General features: G+C 48.1%; 2 protein-coding genes across 2 annotated transcripts in view; one reads left to right on the forward strand and one right to left on the reverse strand.

Moving 5' to 3' along the window:
- The window catches only part of CRAMP1 (cramped chromatin regulator homolog 1), a 46,827-nt gene extending 45,381 nt beyond the window's left edge, over nucleotides 1-1,446 (reverse strand). Inside the window, exons 1-2 of the mRNA XM_082490826.1 lie at nucleotides 1,319-1,446; nucleotides 531-883 (exon numbers count right to left, since the gene is read on the reverse strand). Of these exons, the coding sequence (XP_082346952.1) occupies nucleotides 531-883; nucleotides 1,319-1,368 (403 nt within the window). The 5' untranslated portion in view covers nucleotides 1,369-1,446. The remainder of the gene's footprint in view (nucleotides 1-530; nucleotides 884-1,318) is intronic.
- A 13,087-nt stretch (nucleotides 1,447-14,533) lies between these two features.
- Nucleotides 14,534-16,776, forward strand: part of IFT140 (intraflagellar transport 140) — a gene marked incomplete at its 5' end in the record, with an annotated part of 83,734 nt that continues 81,491 nt past the window's right edge. Inside the window, 2 exons of the mRNA XM_082490593.1 lie at nucleotides 14,534-14,680; nucleotides 15,927-16,148. Coding sequence (XP_082346719.1) covers nucleotides 14,534-14,680; nucleotides 15,927-16,148 — 369 coding nt within the window. The remainder of the gene's footprint in view (nucleotides 14,681-15,926; nucleotides 16,149-16,776) is intronic.

Raw genomic sequence — 16,776 nt, forward strand, 5'->3', positions numbered from 1 at the left:
AAATATGTCAATATGTGTATTTCCTAGACCTTTCCAAAGTATTTCTTCGGGTCATAGAAATAATTGGGGGAAATCACCCATGTCTTGTGGGTTGCTCTTTTCCCTTTTTTAAGTAGCACCCAGTGAATATTTTGTTATTATGCAAGAACAGAATTCACAGCCCAGCCACCTGGCTACACAGCTAGCTAGAGTCTAATTTCCTAACAAAAATACAGGAATTTCCTAAAACTCAAGAGAGATGAAACACAGGAATTAAACGTTTGCCTCAGTAATGGAGATCTCTTCCTCCTCCAAATACACACCCAGACCCCCCATTTCTCCCAGCGGGGAGAGGACAGCAGGCACAAGAGAAGCTGAAGCCTTGGGACACAAAGAAGATTTCAGCTCCTGTGAGAAACAAGCCCCAAAACACCTTCCCCAAAGCCAAACAAAGGATGGCATCCACAGGGTGAGAATGACAACCCCCAAACCCACAGGTGACTCCCCCACCCCCCTCGCCCGCCTGTTTTCAGGGTGCCGAAACACAGTACCTTTGCCTTTTGCAGCCGTGCTGCTGCCAACCGAAGAGGATGCCTGGGAATCCTTCTTCAGCCTCTTGCTCTGAGGTCTGACGCTGGACCTGAGAAAATGATGCTGGTCCTGGCTGTGGGAGGGCTGGAGGGAGGCCGGGGCCTGCGATAAGCTGGGGTTCGGTGGGGGGCTGCTGTTGGGGTTGTTGTTAATAATCTTCTCTTCTTTCTTTGTGCTGCTGCTGCCTGGAGCTGCCTCTCCTCCTCCTCCTCCTGCCCCTTCTTCTTCCAGGGACTCTTCATCTCCTCCTGCTCTCTTGCCCAGCTTTTTCACCCCTTCCTCCCCGCTGCTCTCTCCCAGTTTCACTGTCATCCTGTTAGGGAGGAGAGAGAGAAAAGAGGGGGGCACAAAGTCAGGCCGGGGAGCCCCCCAGAGAGGGAGAGAAATCCCTGGGCTGAGAGGGGAGAAGTTTAGCTGCAGAAATTCCTCTCAACATGGCCGCCGTTGTTTGTTACTAAATCCCCTTTCGTTTGCTGTCCCGACCCAACAACCTGTGCCGAGGGCGGGAGGGGGAAAGCCCCGCCGGAACCCCCCCTAAACCGGCCCAAAAGGCGGCGGGGCTCCCCCGGCACCCTCCCGAAGGGCTTCGGGCCGCCTTTGCCGGAGAAATCGCCCGGCCAAACTCGGGCGTGTGGAAGCGCTCGCCAGCCGCCGAGAGGAAAGGCAGCCGCCGGGCCCGGCGGAGCGGAGCGGGGCAGCGCGGCCGGGCCGGCCCGGCTCCTCGCCCCCCTCCCCCGCCCCATCCTACCCGTTCGGCGGCTCCGCGGGCCCGGGGGGGCTCTTCCTTCTCCTCACCATGGAGCCGAGGCGGTCCGACCTGCCGCGGGGGGGGCGTTCATGTTCCCAGATGCGGCGGCGGCTTCTCCTCCTCTCTCTCTCTCTCTCTCTCTCTCTCTCTCTCTCTGTGTGTGTGCGTGTGTGTGTCTCTGGGGCTGGGACTGGCCGAGGCTACCCAGGTTTCCAGCTGCCCCCGCCGCAGCCCCGCACCCCGCCGCCCGGCCCGGCCGCCCCCAGCATCGCCTCTCGGCGCCGGCCGCCCCGGCCCGGCCCTCCCCGCTCCGCTCCCGCCCGCCGCCGCCCAAACCCACCCGGACCCCCTCCAATAGTTCTTCTTGCCTTTTTTTTTTTTTTTTTTTTCCGCCCCCTCTCTAATTTGCAGGGTGACAAACCCCGCAGGCCTCCGCACGCAGCGGTTCTTGCCCCCCGCGCCCCTACGCGGATGCTGCGACCTCTGGGCCAAAGCCGAAAAAAAAAAAAAAAGAAAAACCCACAAAAAAACCAACCAACCAAACAAACAAACAAAAAACCAACAAAAGTTTTAAACCATCATCTGCTGGAGGACCTGGGCTCCCCGAGAGGCACCACGACACAACTTTCATTCCAAACCTCTGACGGTTGGGGTGACCGCTCGCTCCATGTCAAAACTTCACAAATCCTCTCCATTCTAAAGTGTTTTTTGGTTTTGGGTTTTTGTTAAATACTTGGACCAAAAGGCCAGATACACACACAAAAACTTAAGGCATTAAACCATATTATCTGCTAAAACACAATAACTGTTTTTTTTTTTCTTAAAGACTATAAAAATATTACTGACACCATATCTAAAATAAGTCCACTCCCAAGAAAGAAACCTCTTACAGCAAAACAGAAAGCAGCAGCAGTTGCAATGCAGCTGCCTTATCACCAGAGCAGGAGCCACAGTCCAACTTCAATTAAGGGAAAAGATAAAAACTAACAAGAGAAGGAAATTCTGAATATCACAAATAAAGAATGGAATTACTACAGATTAGGCTGACACCAGAATAATGTGGTTTAAAACAAACAAGATGCATCTGCATTATATGGCACACAAATTTGTGTGATTACAGCTTATCATAGTGTTCCTACTATTAAAACGATACTTTTCCCTCTAATGATTGTCAGCTAAACCACTGAACCCACCAATTCAGAACTATGTTGGGCAACGTTCCATTCTTCCAATAAACTGATTGGAACCATAGATCTAAACTCAAATTAAAACTTGGTTAAAACTATTGACCTGACAGGTCCCTAATTACAAACAGAAACTTGTGCTCCACACAACAAAAGTTGCTGCGTTTTCAGTTATTTTGAGGGCAGAAATCTTCCACCTCGACCGTCTGTGCTCAAAAACTTCACCTAAGTAAGGCTTACATCTCCTCGATTTCAAGGTGAGTTTTTTCACCGCAAAATGCATCCACTGGCATCCCCCAACAACGAGCAGGAGGGCATCAAAGGAATCCGGTTTGGGGACAGTTACAAGACTAGGGGACAAACCCCGGGACCTGCCCCCCCTTCCCGGCGGCGGGCTCCCCGCAGCGTCCCGCCGGACTCCTCCGGCCCTGCCCTGCGCCCCCTTCACCCACGTCAGCCGCGTCTCCTCCCGCTGTCACCTCGCACCTGCTTTTCCTTTTCCTTCCAAAGGGACAGATCTGCTCTGGCTCCTCCTCACCCCCCTCCGACGGCGCCGCTCCTCACCCCGCTGACTTCCCCGCACAGGGGACGCTTTCCCCGCGCAGCCCGGCGCCACCGCACCCCCGCTGATGGACGGCGCGGGCACAGGAGCCGCCCCCCCCACCCCAGGGACACCCGGGCCCCTCAGGGACACGCACACCCCCGCGGCGCCGCTTCTCCCCCCCCCCCCCCCACTCCTCACCTGCCGCATCAATGCCGCCGCGCCGCCTCCGCGCTCCAGCTCTCCCGCAGGCGGCTGCTTCAGCTCCTCCGGCACCCGCGACCCCAGGCACCCCCAGGCTGCGCCCCAGAGCCGCCAGCTCGGGAGGAGGCCGGCGCGCCCTACCACCACCGCGGACCCTAGCGGCCCTCCCAGCTTTGCTGGCGGCGGCTGCCGCAGCCCCACTCCCGGCCGCGGAGACGACCTCTCTTTCCCGGGCTCCTCCGAGACCGCGGTCCCGGCTCCCCGCTGGGCCTCAGCGCCCACGCCCAGAGCCGCAGCTCCCCGGCGCTCCGGGCTTGGAGCGGGCCGCGATAAGCTGCGGGCCGCGGCGGGCTCCGGCCGCGGCGGTTCCGCTTCCTCCTCAGCCTGCGCCGGGCCGAGGGGGCGGGGCAGGACGCGGCGCGCAGACCGCGCTGAGCACGCCGACACTCCCCGCCCCGGCACCCTAAACGAGGCGCCCCATTGGCTCGCGGCAAGCGGGAGCGAGGCGGGAGGCGGGGCAGAAAGCCTCACCTAAGCCAAACAAAGCGCGGCGCGGGGCGGGTGACGAAAGCCATACGCAGAGGAAGAGGCGGTAGCCGGTATCCGTCAGAGGGTGAGACGAAGCCTGAGAGCTAGCTGCTGATTGGCTAGAAGGAAAACCCAATTGATGGTCGTATAGCCGGAGCCTCTGGACGTGGCCCAGGTTTCCATTGGTCAGGACGCAGGTGATTTGCATGCGGCGCTGTATTTATAGCTGCTGCGGGCAGGCAGTTACACTAGACGAGGTGCTGGTGCTGGTGCTGGTGCTGGTGCTGGTGCTGGTGCTGGTGCTGGTGCTGGTGCTGGTGCTGGTGCTGGTGCTGGTGCTGGTGCTGGTGCTGGTGCTGGTGCTGGTGCTGGTGCTGGTGCTGGTGCTGGTGCTGGTGCTGGTGCTGGTGCTGGTGCTGGTGCTGGTGCTGGTGCTGGTGCTGGTGCTGGTGCTGGTGCTGGTGCTGGTGCTGCCTTCCTGGTCCAGACTGCGGAACCCGGTGGGGACAGGGGGGCACTTCTCTGTGCCACAGGCTTGGTACCAAGCATTCCTCTGTAGTGTGGGCTTGGTGTCAACTACAGAACCTACTGCTTCATGCTGATTTTTTGGCAGTTCTGAAGAAAAAAGGTGATACCAAGCAGTGTGGCTGAGCACTGGAGCCTTGCCTGCTGCAGCTGGTGGGGGTCTGGGCCGCCATGTTGTGCTGCTGAGAGGCTGTGGGCTGAGTGGGGCTCTCAGGCCCAGGGCACACTGAGGTGATTGCTGTGCCAGCAGCTTGCTCGGCAAGGTGCTTCTTGCTAATTAAGGATGTTAATAAGTATTGTTCAAAAGGTTCCAAATAACACGTGTGAAACTATAAATGTGAAACCTCCTGGGAAGGCCCGTTTCTTCACAACTTCTGGTTTTCAGAGTTTTCTGTAGTGTAGGTACCCTTAAGTGGGCTTATCATTTTGCTTAAATAAACTGTCTCCGGGATTAAGAAGCTTTATTCAGTGATGTACTGAATTAAAGGGGGTTGAATTTAATTTGGTAACCCAGTGTTTTGCCCTGTTTTGCAGTGACTACTTTCTGATACTTTTATGTGGTTGCTTCATGTTAATTGCTAGGAATAAGGATTTCCAAAAATCTTACAGCTGATACTGCGTGAGACTCCCCCCGCCTTAATAAATTCTTTGTGGAAAGAACATTATATCATCCTCTTTTTTGAAACTTTGTCACAATCATAGCAGGAAAGAATGCCTTAGTCTTCTTCTGTGGAAAATCTTCATAAGCTGTAGCTTAGAAATCAATGTCTTAAATTAAACTTCATGATGGCATCTGAATTCTGGAAAGTTAGGCTCCCATGGAAAGTGTTGCAAGCAATTGTGATGGTGAACTGAACTTGAATGTGCCTTGGGCTCTGTGTCATGTCCTATAAATGTGCTGTAAAGCATAGCTGCGAGTTACCAAGTGTATTGCTATAAATGCAATTGTAGACAACAGCCAAATTGCTTAATGGTCTTGTCTCCACTGTAGAGCTTTGCATTGAAATCTACATCTTAACTAGTGTGGTTTTTTTTGTAGAGAGAGTATTTTGCAGTTTTGTTATAATGTAGCACAAGATGATATGGCTTATTTTTGCCACTTGATTTGACCACAACCAAATCTTACAATACTGTCAGAAAATGATGCGTTCTGTGTCTATAGTGCCATATATTTCCATGGTGCTTTGCAAAGAGACAGGAAGGTATGTTCGGCACCCTAAAGAGCTCAGAGTGTTAGGTTTCCATTTTCTCTGTATGTAAATAACCCTGTATGCTTGAATAGCCCCATTGCCGCCGCAAGTGGACTGTTAAGGTGTGAAATTGCTCATGTGTGTAAATCTTTGTGAAAGAAAGAATGAATGGAAAGGAGTTGGACAAGAGCTGAGGGGCAGGGGGTAGGTTGAGACGTCAAAAGACACTTGAACTTTCATTTGTTCTTTTTTTAATAGTAGGGAGGATCCGTGATGATGCTTTGGCAGACCTGCACAGATACAAAATGCAAATAATCTTTCAGTGTTTGTTGCCGTGGTTTTCTAGGCGAGGCAAGAACATTAGCTTGGATTTGTTGCCCATCCTGTGTATTTTAAGGTATGAATAACAAATTACATGCCTCGTAGAAGTAGAGCAAGCAATGCAGAACTTTCCAGCAGAAGGACAAAGTTAATATTTCTGTTTTATGTTGCAGTGTACAAGATCATTACACCAATATCCTGTGTTTTCCTTTTAGGTTACTTAGAAGCTACTATATTTCATTCATAACTCATTTGTTCTTAAAAGGCTTTTAAGTTGTTTAATCTGGCAAATGATAATGGATGCTCTTTGTGTTACTAAAGCAGATGTTTCCCATTCAGGTAAGAGGATTTAAACTGAAGGTCAGACATTTGTTGTTAATCCTTTATGGCTTACTAAATAGGAAGCACCTAATTGTGCAACTTTTTTTCTTCTCAGCGTCTGAGGTCAAGCCCTGAGAGGAAGGCGTGAAAGGCACTGTGTGTTTCATCTATGCTGCTGAAGCGTAGATGTTCTTTACCTGTCCTGGGACTTTAGGGACTTGGAGCTGTTAGGCATCTTTTATGAATGCAGTACTAGGGAGAGAAGATCTTAGGATCCTAGAATGGCATGTTAATTTGTCTATTTAGGATAGAAATCTTTTACAGCAGGGCTTCTCTGTTGAATATTGAAGGACAGGGAACTTTGCAGCTAAGCCTGCACAAGTAGGGATATGTAGTCATCGGGCAAAATTTTGTGAAGTGTTGAACCAGGCAATTATGAAAGCTGTAAAAATGGTCACTTGGGCAAAGACAGTCAGTGGTTTTTTTTTGTTGTTGTTGTTGTTGTTTTTTAGATTATTTTTATTCCAGCCCAGAAAGGGTTGATAGACTAGACAATTGCTTGAAGCTCCTGCTGGCCGTGTACTTCTGACATAATTGTACTATGTAGTTGCAATAGTTTCCTCATTAGCCTGGTTGTCTGAGAAAACATGGCATCTGTGCAAATGGTCTGCTCAAATACATGACTTGAAGTGTGATGATCTCAAAAATACTATGGGCACAAACAGTGAAAATAGTCAGTTGGGCAGAGCCAAGAAAGGAATTGCTGACTCCACTTGGGAGTGGCACCTGAGTGAGCTAAGGGTGTTATTCCATGTCCAAGTATCCTGAAGAGATGCCATAAATGACTTTGTTAGGGCTGATGCCTTGTAAGGGCTAATTAAAGTATGAGACAAAAAGCTGCAGGAAACAGGACTTTGTGAGTTCTGCTGCTCAGAAAACAATTTGTTCTAGAGGGAGTTCCTAAGCTTGTAGGAAGAAGGTTTGAAGTCAGTGTTTTGCCTCCCTGCCTAATGCCTATCTTTAAGTTCCCGAAGAGACACAGCATGTTTTAATGTAGTGTGCCTCCCATCAACTACTTCTTCCTACTTGCTAACAAAACTGACCTTTTTTATTTTGTCAGAAGGGTCCCAGTAATTGCTGTATACTTGGAAAAGGGAAGCAGTGCGAGACGCCATATCAGTGACACAACATGTTCCACAAGGCCAGAGTCAACATAAGTTAGAACATACAGGAACTGTTGGTGACAGCTGTGCTAGAGGTGTGGTGGCTTTTCATCTGTTTGTGTGATAGTGTTGTGACTTCAGAGGAATTACAGATGATCATAGAATGACAGAATGGTTTAGGTTGGAAGGGACCTTGAAGATCATCTAGTCCAACCCTCCTGCCATGGGCAAGGACACCTCCCACCAGCCCATGTTGCTTAGAGTCCCATCCAACCTGGCCTTGAACACTTCCAGGGATGGGGCAGCCACAGCTTCTCTGGGCAACCTGGGCCAGGGGCTTACCACCCTCACACGAAAGAATTTCTTCCTAACATCTCATCTAAATCTCCCCTCTTTCAGTTTGAAGCCACTACTCCTCATCCTATCACTACATGCCCTTGTAAAAATTCCCTCTCCAGCTTTATTGTAGGTGCCCTTCATATACTAGAAAGCTGCTGTAAGGTCTCCTTGGAGCCTTCTCTTCTCCAGGCTGAACGATCCCAACTCTCTCAGACTGTCCTCACAGCAGAGGGGCTTCAGCCCTCTGATCATTCCTGTGGCCTCCTCTGGACCCACACCAACAGGTTCATGTCTTTCCTATGTTGGGGGCTCTGGAGCTGGACACAATATTCCAGGTGGGGTCTCACGAGAGCAGAGGGGCAGAATTCCCTCCCTTGCCCTGCTGGGGATGCAGCCCAGGATGCGGGTGGCTTTCTGGGCTGCTAGTGCATATTGGTGGGTCATGTCCAGCTTTTTACCCACCAGCACCCCCAAGTCCTCCTCAGAGCTGCTCTGCATCCATTCTCTGCCCAGCCTGGATTTGTACATGGGGTTGCCCCAACCTATGTGCAGGACCTTGCACTTGGCCTGGTTGAACTTCATGAGGTTGGCATGGGCCCACCTCTCCAGCCTGTCCAGGTCCCTCTGGATGGCATCCCTCCCCTCCAGCATGTTGACTGCTCCACAAAGCTTGGTGTTGTCTGCAAACATGCTCAGGGTGCACTCCATCCCAATGCCCGTGTCACCAACATGTGACACATGGAGTTGGCAGTGGTGTGAGGATTGGGGCCTGAGTGGTCTCTTTCTGTCACGCTGGGTGGACCTGGGGGTAGAGGCTGAAAGTGGGCCCAGCAGTGGTGAGGATGGGAGATGGAGCTGTGCCTGCAGCGGGTGGGCTCTGTGGGGCTGTCGGCTCTTTGATCTTATGAGAAAAACTTGGCCGCTGAGTTAAAAAGTTACCAGATCACTCTTCCCACAGCAGCTATGAAAGAGCTGAGGAGCTCAGGGCTGTATAATCACACATTTCTCTGCGTGGCGGTTGGGTCAGGCTCTGTTGCTGTGTGTGTTCAATGTGTGTTCAGGGACCTGAAGTGTTGGTGACCGAATCTGGATTCCTGGGGAGCTGAGCGGTCCGTCATCCCTGTTGGAACACGTTCCTTCATGGAATCCTGAACCCCCCTGCTGCCCCTTGAGGGCTGCCCGTGGGGACCCGGGCTCTGGCCGGCCGCGGCCCCGAGGGTGGGCGCCCCATCGCGGCGGTGGGTCCCTGACTGCGGTGGGTCCCTGCCCGCCGGGCAGCCCTCCCTCGGTGACGGCTTCCAGCCCCTCCGACCCCCGCTCCCCGCCGCCGGCGGAGGTGAAGGAGAGCCGGAGCGGCGGGCGGGAGGCTCGGAACCAGCCGGCTGGGCCCCGGCTGCGCTCGGCAGTTTCCGTCGCTCGCCGGCGTGCTCGCCCGGCGCTTCGGGTCTTTCCGTGACTCCTCGGCTCCGGTTCGGGCGTTTCCGTGTAGGGGCTCTCCCCGTTGTCAGGGGTAACGCAAAGCATCTGGGAACGAGCGCGGCCTTCTGTGGCCGCTGCCAGGTGAGACCGGGCGGTGGGGAAAGAGGGGGCGCCGGCCCGACCGAAGGCGCCGGGAGCCCTCGGGGGCTCGGTCGGCGTCTCCCGGGCCCGGCCTGCGGGAGCGGGGTCGGTGGCGGGCGGGCGGCGGCAGCGGCCGGGGCGGCGGGCGGGACGGCCGGAGCCGGGTGTTTACCGAGCTGGCAGGCGGGAGCAGCCGCCCCTCGCGGCCCCGCCGAGCCCCTTGTTCTGTGGCGCTGGTGGCCTCAGCCCGCCCGAGGTGGCCCAGCCGGGTGGTGGCCCAGGCGAGGCCCCGGCCCGCGGGGAAAGGGGCTGGGCCCGGCCCCGAGCCCGTTCTCTCACTCAGCCCTCTCAGTGCGGGTTCAGGATTTGATCAGATTTTTGCTATTTACTCTTTGTGTTTTACTAGCGAGAGGAAATAGTATGTAGTTGTTTGCTATCTTTTTGTAGCGTAACTCTTTTTTTTTTTCCTGGGGCTAGCTATTTCAACCATTTTAAAAGCTAGCATTTCTAGGTGGGGATTATAAGAAAAAAAACAACAAAACTATGTTTTTGCATAGGTTGCTGTCAGGGGAACATCAGGGCAGTGCATACAGAAAACTAATTTTACAAACGTGCTTGGCGATGGGGTTGCTGATAGCACTTGCCCAAGAATAGCCAACCTCATCGTAATCAGCCTCCCTTAGGTGCTAAATGTGCTGACAACGTTGTGGTACAGAGCAGAAAAGTAGCTTTTTAAGAATTGTCATGAAAGACACAATGACATAATTAAAGTTGGTTTTGTTTGGTTGATTGTTTTTTTTCCTGAAGGTAGACGATCATCTTTTGAAATGTGTGCATGTGTTCTGGCTCACTGCTGTCATTTGTAGCAATAGGTGTCTTGAGGTTACCTGCCTAAATCCCAGAAAATTCAAACCAAACAGATTAAAGCTCTTTGTCTTGTAGTTTATTTCAGTACTCTGTCAACTTGTAAGTAATGAATTGAGGGGAAATCACCCCATATCAAAAGATAATCATCCCCTACTCGTAAAATTACATATTCCTTGTGAGATCTTGTGGACGTCTGTGTTGGTGGGTGCAGACAGACGCAGTCCTTTGCCTGCGCTGAGATGATGGTCAGTTATCAGTCTTCATTGTTTCCTGTATTGGTGGTGTATGACCTGTGAGCTGATAAACCCTGGAATAAAGCTTGATTTCCCCAAAAGACCTGGTATCCCGAGCACAGGGCCACGTTAGTATGGGTGTATGATGTCTGGAGTAGACCCTGGCTTGTGTCTGGCCAGTTAAGAACAGGGGCAGAGAATGATCTTGAACCTCTCTTAATCTTTCTCTGTGGCAGACATTAATATCATGTCTAATGTTCGCCTGTGTGAACCTCATAATGGCCAAGTGCAAGGTCCTGCACCTGTGTCGGGGCAGTCCCTACTATTAGTACCGGCTGGGGATGAAAGGATGGAGAGCAGCCCTGCAGAGAAGGTCTTGGGGGTACAGGTGGATGAAAAATTGGACATGAGAGGACAATGTGGCCTGGTAGCCGGGAAAGCCAACCACATCCTGGGCTGCGTCCCCAGCAGCATGGCCAGCAGGCTGAGGGAGGGGATTCTGGCCCTCTCCTCCGCTCTGAGGGTACAGCATAAGAAGGACATGGACCTGTTGGAGCGGGTCCAGAGGAGGCCACAGAGATGCTCTGAGGGCTGGAGCCCCTCTGCTGGGAGGACAGTCTGAGAGAGTTGGGATTGTTCAGCCTGGAGAAGAGAAGGCTCCAGGGAGACCTAATTGCAGCATTTAAGTATTGAAAGCAATACTTAAAAGGGGCTTATAAGAAAGATGGAGAGAGACTTCTTATCAAGGCCTGTACTGATAGGATGAGGGGTAATGGTTTTAAACTGAAAGAGAGTAGATTTATAATAGATACCATGAAGAAATTTTTCACTCTGAGGGTGGTAAGCCCCTGGCGCAGGTTGCCCAGAGAAGCTGTGGCTGCCCCATCCCTGGAGGTGTTCAAGGCCAGGTTGGACGGGGCTCTGAGCAACATGGGCTGGTGGGAGGTGTCCCTGCCCAGGGCAGGGTGGTGGAACTAGACGAACTCTAAGGTCCCTTCTAACCCAAACCATTCTGTCATTCTATCAACTCTTACGGTTTTTATGAAGTGCTTTTGGCTTGTTTCAAAAGTGTCCATTGAGTGTATCTAATCTGATTACTGAGATATCTGGACTTAGTCATGTTTATACCTATCCTCAAAGTGTTTAATTTTTTCAGAAATTCTTGTCTCTAAGTCTTGGAAAAATAGAATATGTAGTACCACAATCATTTGTAGAAGTACTGCTACTTGGTTTCCTTTTTTTTATTTTTTCTTTGAAGGCTTTTTTGAAAAGGCCTCTGTCAGAGCTACAGAGTGTAAATACATGAGCTTGAAGCAATAGTAAACATGTGAATAATGAATTCCCAAGATTACAGCAAGCAATTGAATGTTGGTTTAGTGATTTTTCCACCACTGAGTAATCCACTTATAGAAGTAATTTATTTGTGTATAGCAGTCTTCTATACAAAAATGTGCAGTTATTGAGATCATAGAATCATAGAATGGTTTAGGTTGGAGAGAACCTTGAAGATTATCGAGTTCCAACCCCCCTGCCATAGGCAGGGACACCTCCCACTAGACCAGGTTGCCCAAGGCCACGTCCAGCCTTGAACACCTCCAGGGATGGGGCCTCAACAACGTCTCTGGGCAACCTGTTCCAGTGCTGCACCACCCTTAAAGTGAAAACCTTCTTCCTAATGTTTAATCTAAACCTGCCCTCTTCCAGTTTAAAGCCATCCCCTCTGGTCCTATCACTACGTGCCCTAGTAAAAAGTCCTTCCCCAGCTCTCCTGTAGGCTCCTTTAGGGACTGGAAGGCCACAATAAGATCTCCCTGGCGCCTTCTCTTCTCCAGGCTGAACAGCCCCAACTCTTTCAGCCTCTCCTCACAGGAGAGGTGCTCCAGCCCTCGGATCAACCTTGTGGCTCTCCTCTGGACATGCTCCAGCAGGTCCATGTCCTTCTTGTGTTGGGAACTCCCGAGATGGATGCAGTACTCCAGGTGGGGTCTCACGAGAGTGGAGTAGAGGGGCAGAATCCCCTCCTTTGACCTGCTGGCCACACTTTTGATGCAGCCCAGGATACAGTTGGCCTTCTGGGCTGCGATCGCACACTGCTGGCTCGTGTTGAGCTTCTCGTCAATCAGCACCCCCAGGTCCTTCTTCTCAGGGCTGCTCTCCAGCCATTCCCTGCTGAGCCTGTATTTGTGCTCGGGATTGAGATGGTGAAAAGTATTTTCTATTAGGGATTGTCCATAGTTTACATGACAGTATCACTGAATGTTATTTTAGTAAGTGCTAGTGTGCCTTTTTAAGCATATACAGTATTGATTGAGAAATTGTTTTTGCTGCCTCTTGATACCAGAAGGGATAGTTTGTTATAGCTACCCTAATTGGAACAAGCTGACAGTCATCTGTAGCAAAGCAGACAACGTGGCTTGATGTACCCATTAGTGAGTTGATCAAGAGATGCAGTTTGTAAGCTTGACAAACTGATTTTCTTCCCTGTTTGACGGGGACTGAAATAACTGAATAAGTAATGTGTATGACTACGGAGGCAAGGAACGCTTAACAGCAGAAAAAGGTGGCTGTAGAAAAGGCACTACAACTCTGTGGTTTTTTGTGGTAAAACCATTAGTTCATACCAAATGTGTTTGTTTTTTCAAATTTGGGCATCTCAAATTTTTATTTTAATCAGAAGCTAATTTCTCTATTTGTTCAAATTTTGAACCCGTATAAAGCTTTATTCAAATATGGACTAAATTCTTCCCCTGCTAGGGTAAAAAGAAACAGATGAAATAAGAACAAAAGTGGTAGACTGCGTATAATATTTTGAAGCAGAACTGGAGATTTAAGAAAACTATTAAAAAACATGAAATAAAGGTGAAAACCACTCCAATTTTTAGTTGGTTTGGGTTTTTTGTTATGTGGTTTTGTTTTTTTTTTTTGTGTGTGTGGCAATAAAACTAGACCCACCTGCTGCTATGAGGACGCAGAGGATTTTGAAGGAGTGTGAAGGTAAAGGTGAATGGATCTTGTTGAAAGATCAAGTTGCTTGTTATTAGGCTAACTACACTTGTTTCTGGTTTGAAGTCTGGTAGTTCACGTTTTTCTTTCTAATATCCAGGGCAAGATACAGAACTACCAAAAACGTTACCCACCTTTCTAACCTCTCTAATAAAAGGTGCTGAATCTGATTTAATTTTTCTTTTTTTTTTTTTTTTTTTTGAGGGGGGGCAGACAGCCTTATAAAGCAAAATACTTATTTAAAGCACTGAAAGAATAGTTGGAGTAAAGAGACTTTAAAACAAAAGTCTGTTTACGTCCGTTTTACACTGCTGTGCATATGTGTGTCTGCAGGTCCTTAACTCATCCTTTAAGCTGCACAGAAAATGTCTGTTCTTCTGAAATGTCAAAGGAGTCTTTTTAAACCTTTCACGGTATTTTTTTGTTTTGTGTTGGGGTTTTTCTGTTTTTTTTTTTTTTGTTTGTTTGTTTGTTTGTTTTGGTTTGGTTTTTTTTATGGTTTGATTTCTTTCACCAGGTCTTGGCATTATTTGCTAATAACTCTTGAGGTGTTTTTCTCCAGCTATTTTTCTTTTGAAACCAAGCCAATAGGATCACGCAACACAAATCCCAAAGACCATCTCTCTATATAAGAGATTAAGGATTATCAGGTTCTTTTCCTTGGAACATCAGCACTTATTATTTTAATTCAGACATAGATAATTCAAATGTAGGTAACAGATAGTATGAGTTACAGCAGTCTTGCGGAATTTCAATAGTACAAGCTCCCAAGTGGTGACAACTATTAAAATTCACTTTGAAAACCGAGATATGAGACTTTACCACTAAAATTGCTCTGTCTGTGTGGTAATTCACATCTTCAGATGCGAAGCATGGGAAGTAGCTTTCTGGTAAATTCTGAGTTATTGCGGAATCCTCTGAAATAACCCAGCACAAGCCACTGGTGAGAGGTTGGTACTACACTGTGTGCACTGGGAATCTACAGACTACAAAGCTCATTATTCCTCTGTATTTTTTAAAAATACCACTTTGACCTTTCTCATGCCTGTGTAGCATGCATTAACAAGACGATGCCGTAGCTTTAGTTTTTCCCAATTTTTTAAGCATACTTGTTATTATATATCGTATATATTATAAATCATATAGCATATATGTATATATATTATATACTTAAACATTCCTGTTAGAAACGTTTGTTTTTCTTGTACAGGTTTGCAGTCTGTGACAGCTTCTGTTATGGCTGTGTACGTGGATCATCGAACAGAAGCTCCCGACTCAGTTGCCTCCCCATCTCATATAGTATGGCACCCGCTTCATCCACTCCTGGCAGTTGCTTCCATCAGCACAGCATCTGGGGGCTGCGTGGATATCTACCTGGAACAAGTGAATAATCAGTAACTTTTCTTTTGGGCTTTTGCTTTTTTTCATTTTTATACATATATATGTATTTGCAGCCTTACTTATACTACTTGAAGCCCTCTCTCTGGATTTTAATTACTGTCTGTGTCCCATGCTATCTAGGACATGTCAGATTCATCAGCTACTGATTACATATATTTTATAAAAAGGTCTCCATGAATTAAATTGATCTTTCATCTTTCCATTGAAATTTAGTTTTTACAGCCTTTGAGTCTTGTTTGTGATGGTTACCAATTTGCTTTTTACTTCTTATAGAAAGAGAATTTCAGGCCTATAAGTAAAATGGACACACGCTGCTGCTTGTTGTTTTTTTTTTTTTTTAAATCTCTAAGTAAATTGTACTAAGAAATGTAAATTAAAAAAATTATCCCTCCACCTTGAGACTGAGCTGATTTGCTGCACCCCATTTGTTCCATTTGAGTAGGTTGTTTCCTAGTATGGTTTCTGTCTGTAGAGAGATATTTCCTTTGCATACTCTAAACTTTATGCGAGAGGTTTGCGTAGGTCTTTGGTTTGCATAATTTTCAGGAAAAAAAGTGTGTTATTTAGGGAAATGATACTACAAGCTATCTAGCAGCAGATGTACTGGAAACATTTGAGTCTGTTAATATGAGTAGCCTATAAAATGTACACTTCTCAAAGTGTATTATGAAAAATTGTCATCAAAATTTTACAAATGGAAAAATAAATACATAGGGAGGTTAAATGAATTGCCTGAAATATTATTGCAAACCATGTACAAAGGAGGGTCTGCCTTTAAGAGCTATTAAAGCATTAGATTGTTCTGTGTCCTCAGTGAGGTGATTTATTCTTTTTCTAAAGTTGTTTTTTTTTTGCCGTGAAATATGCTCGAAGCCTTCTTATCTTTCCTACAGGAGTAAAAGCGTGATACTCCAAGAGAGCTGCTCACATATGCCGTGAGGGAAGAGCAGCCTGGCAAAGCAGAGTGAGGCAGTCACTTGACACTGCTGTGTTTTCATTAGCAATTTTCACGTGGATGTACTGCATGTTGTAGCAGATTTTTATGCACGTGAAAAAGCTGTAAAGAGAATTTGTGTAACCACTTCATAGCTCTTGCAGAAAGCTGTTACATGCCAGTCCTTTACCACAGAAAAATATCTTGTTGACTGGGAAGCGGATCTGAAGGTTTAGCTGCATCCTTGTACTGAGTTTCCATTGTATTGAGCTTGCACTTTATTTCCATTTGCAGGGAGAACATGTGTCCGATGCGCACGTTGAAAGAAGCTTCCAGGTCACATCACTTTCCTGGCACCCTTCCAGACCAATTCTTGCAGCAGGCTGGGAGACGGGAGAAGTTGTGATACTGAACAAACAAGACAAGGAGCACCATGCTGTCCCACCGAATCATGATGCCAAAATTACAGTCCTAAACTGGAGTACCAATGGCACCTGCCTCGTGTCTGGTGATCGGGTGGGTAGTTGAAATGCCAAATATGTGTTTGATATGGAACACAGTGTTGCGAGCCCTCTGATGGGAACGGATTACAGAATGGATTGATAGGGGAAGGGATGGTTGCAGGGGTGATAAATTTCCTCACTTTAGATACCAATTAAAAACGTTAGGGTGTAAAATCAAGTCTCAGTGTTTTAACTTTTTCTACAGTACTTCTTGCAGTTTTACCAATTTCTCTTTCGATAAAAGTGTATCTAATCTCAGTATGTGCTGAGCAGTAGATGAGGGTTTAGGGCTATTTAATGGGTCTGGTAATCGAGGCAATTTGAATTATTTGCTCCTGTCTATGCACGAATTTTGTGGCAGACTCCAGAATAAAGCCCAGATGTTGAGAAACACATTCCAGCTGCAACATATTCATCCATAGTGAGTGCATAGCAATGCTCACTTAAGTACAGAAAACCCACGCTGATCTCTCTTGTTCTGTTTTTATTAATACTCTAAAAGTGAGTCAAAGTTATCGTATGGAAAATATGTTGTGGAAATACTTGAAATGTGACAGTCTATTTCTTGATGAGCTGGTTGTCATTTTACATAGCAGAATGAGAAAGTAGCTATTGAATATTTAGTATTCAGGATTAAGTCT

Source organism: Vanellus vanellus, assembly GCF_965231255.1.
Source record: "Vanellus vanellus genome assembly, chromosome: 14".
NCBI classification, from domain to species: domain Eukaryota; kingdom Metazoa; phylum Chordata; class Aves; order Charadriiformes; family Charadriidae; genus Vanellus; species Vanellus vanellus.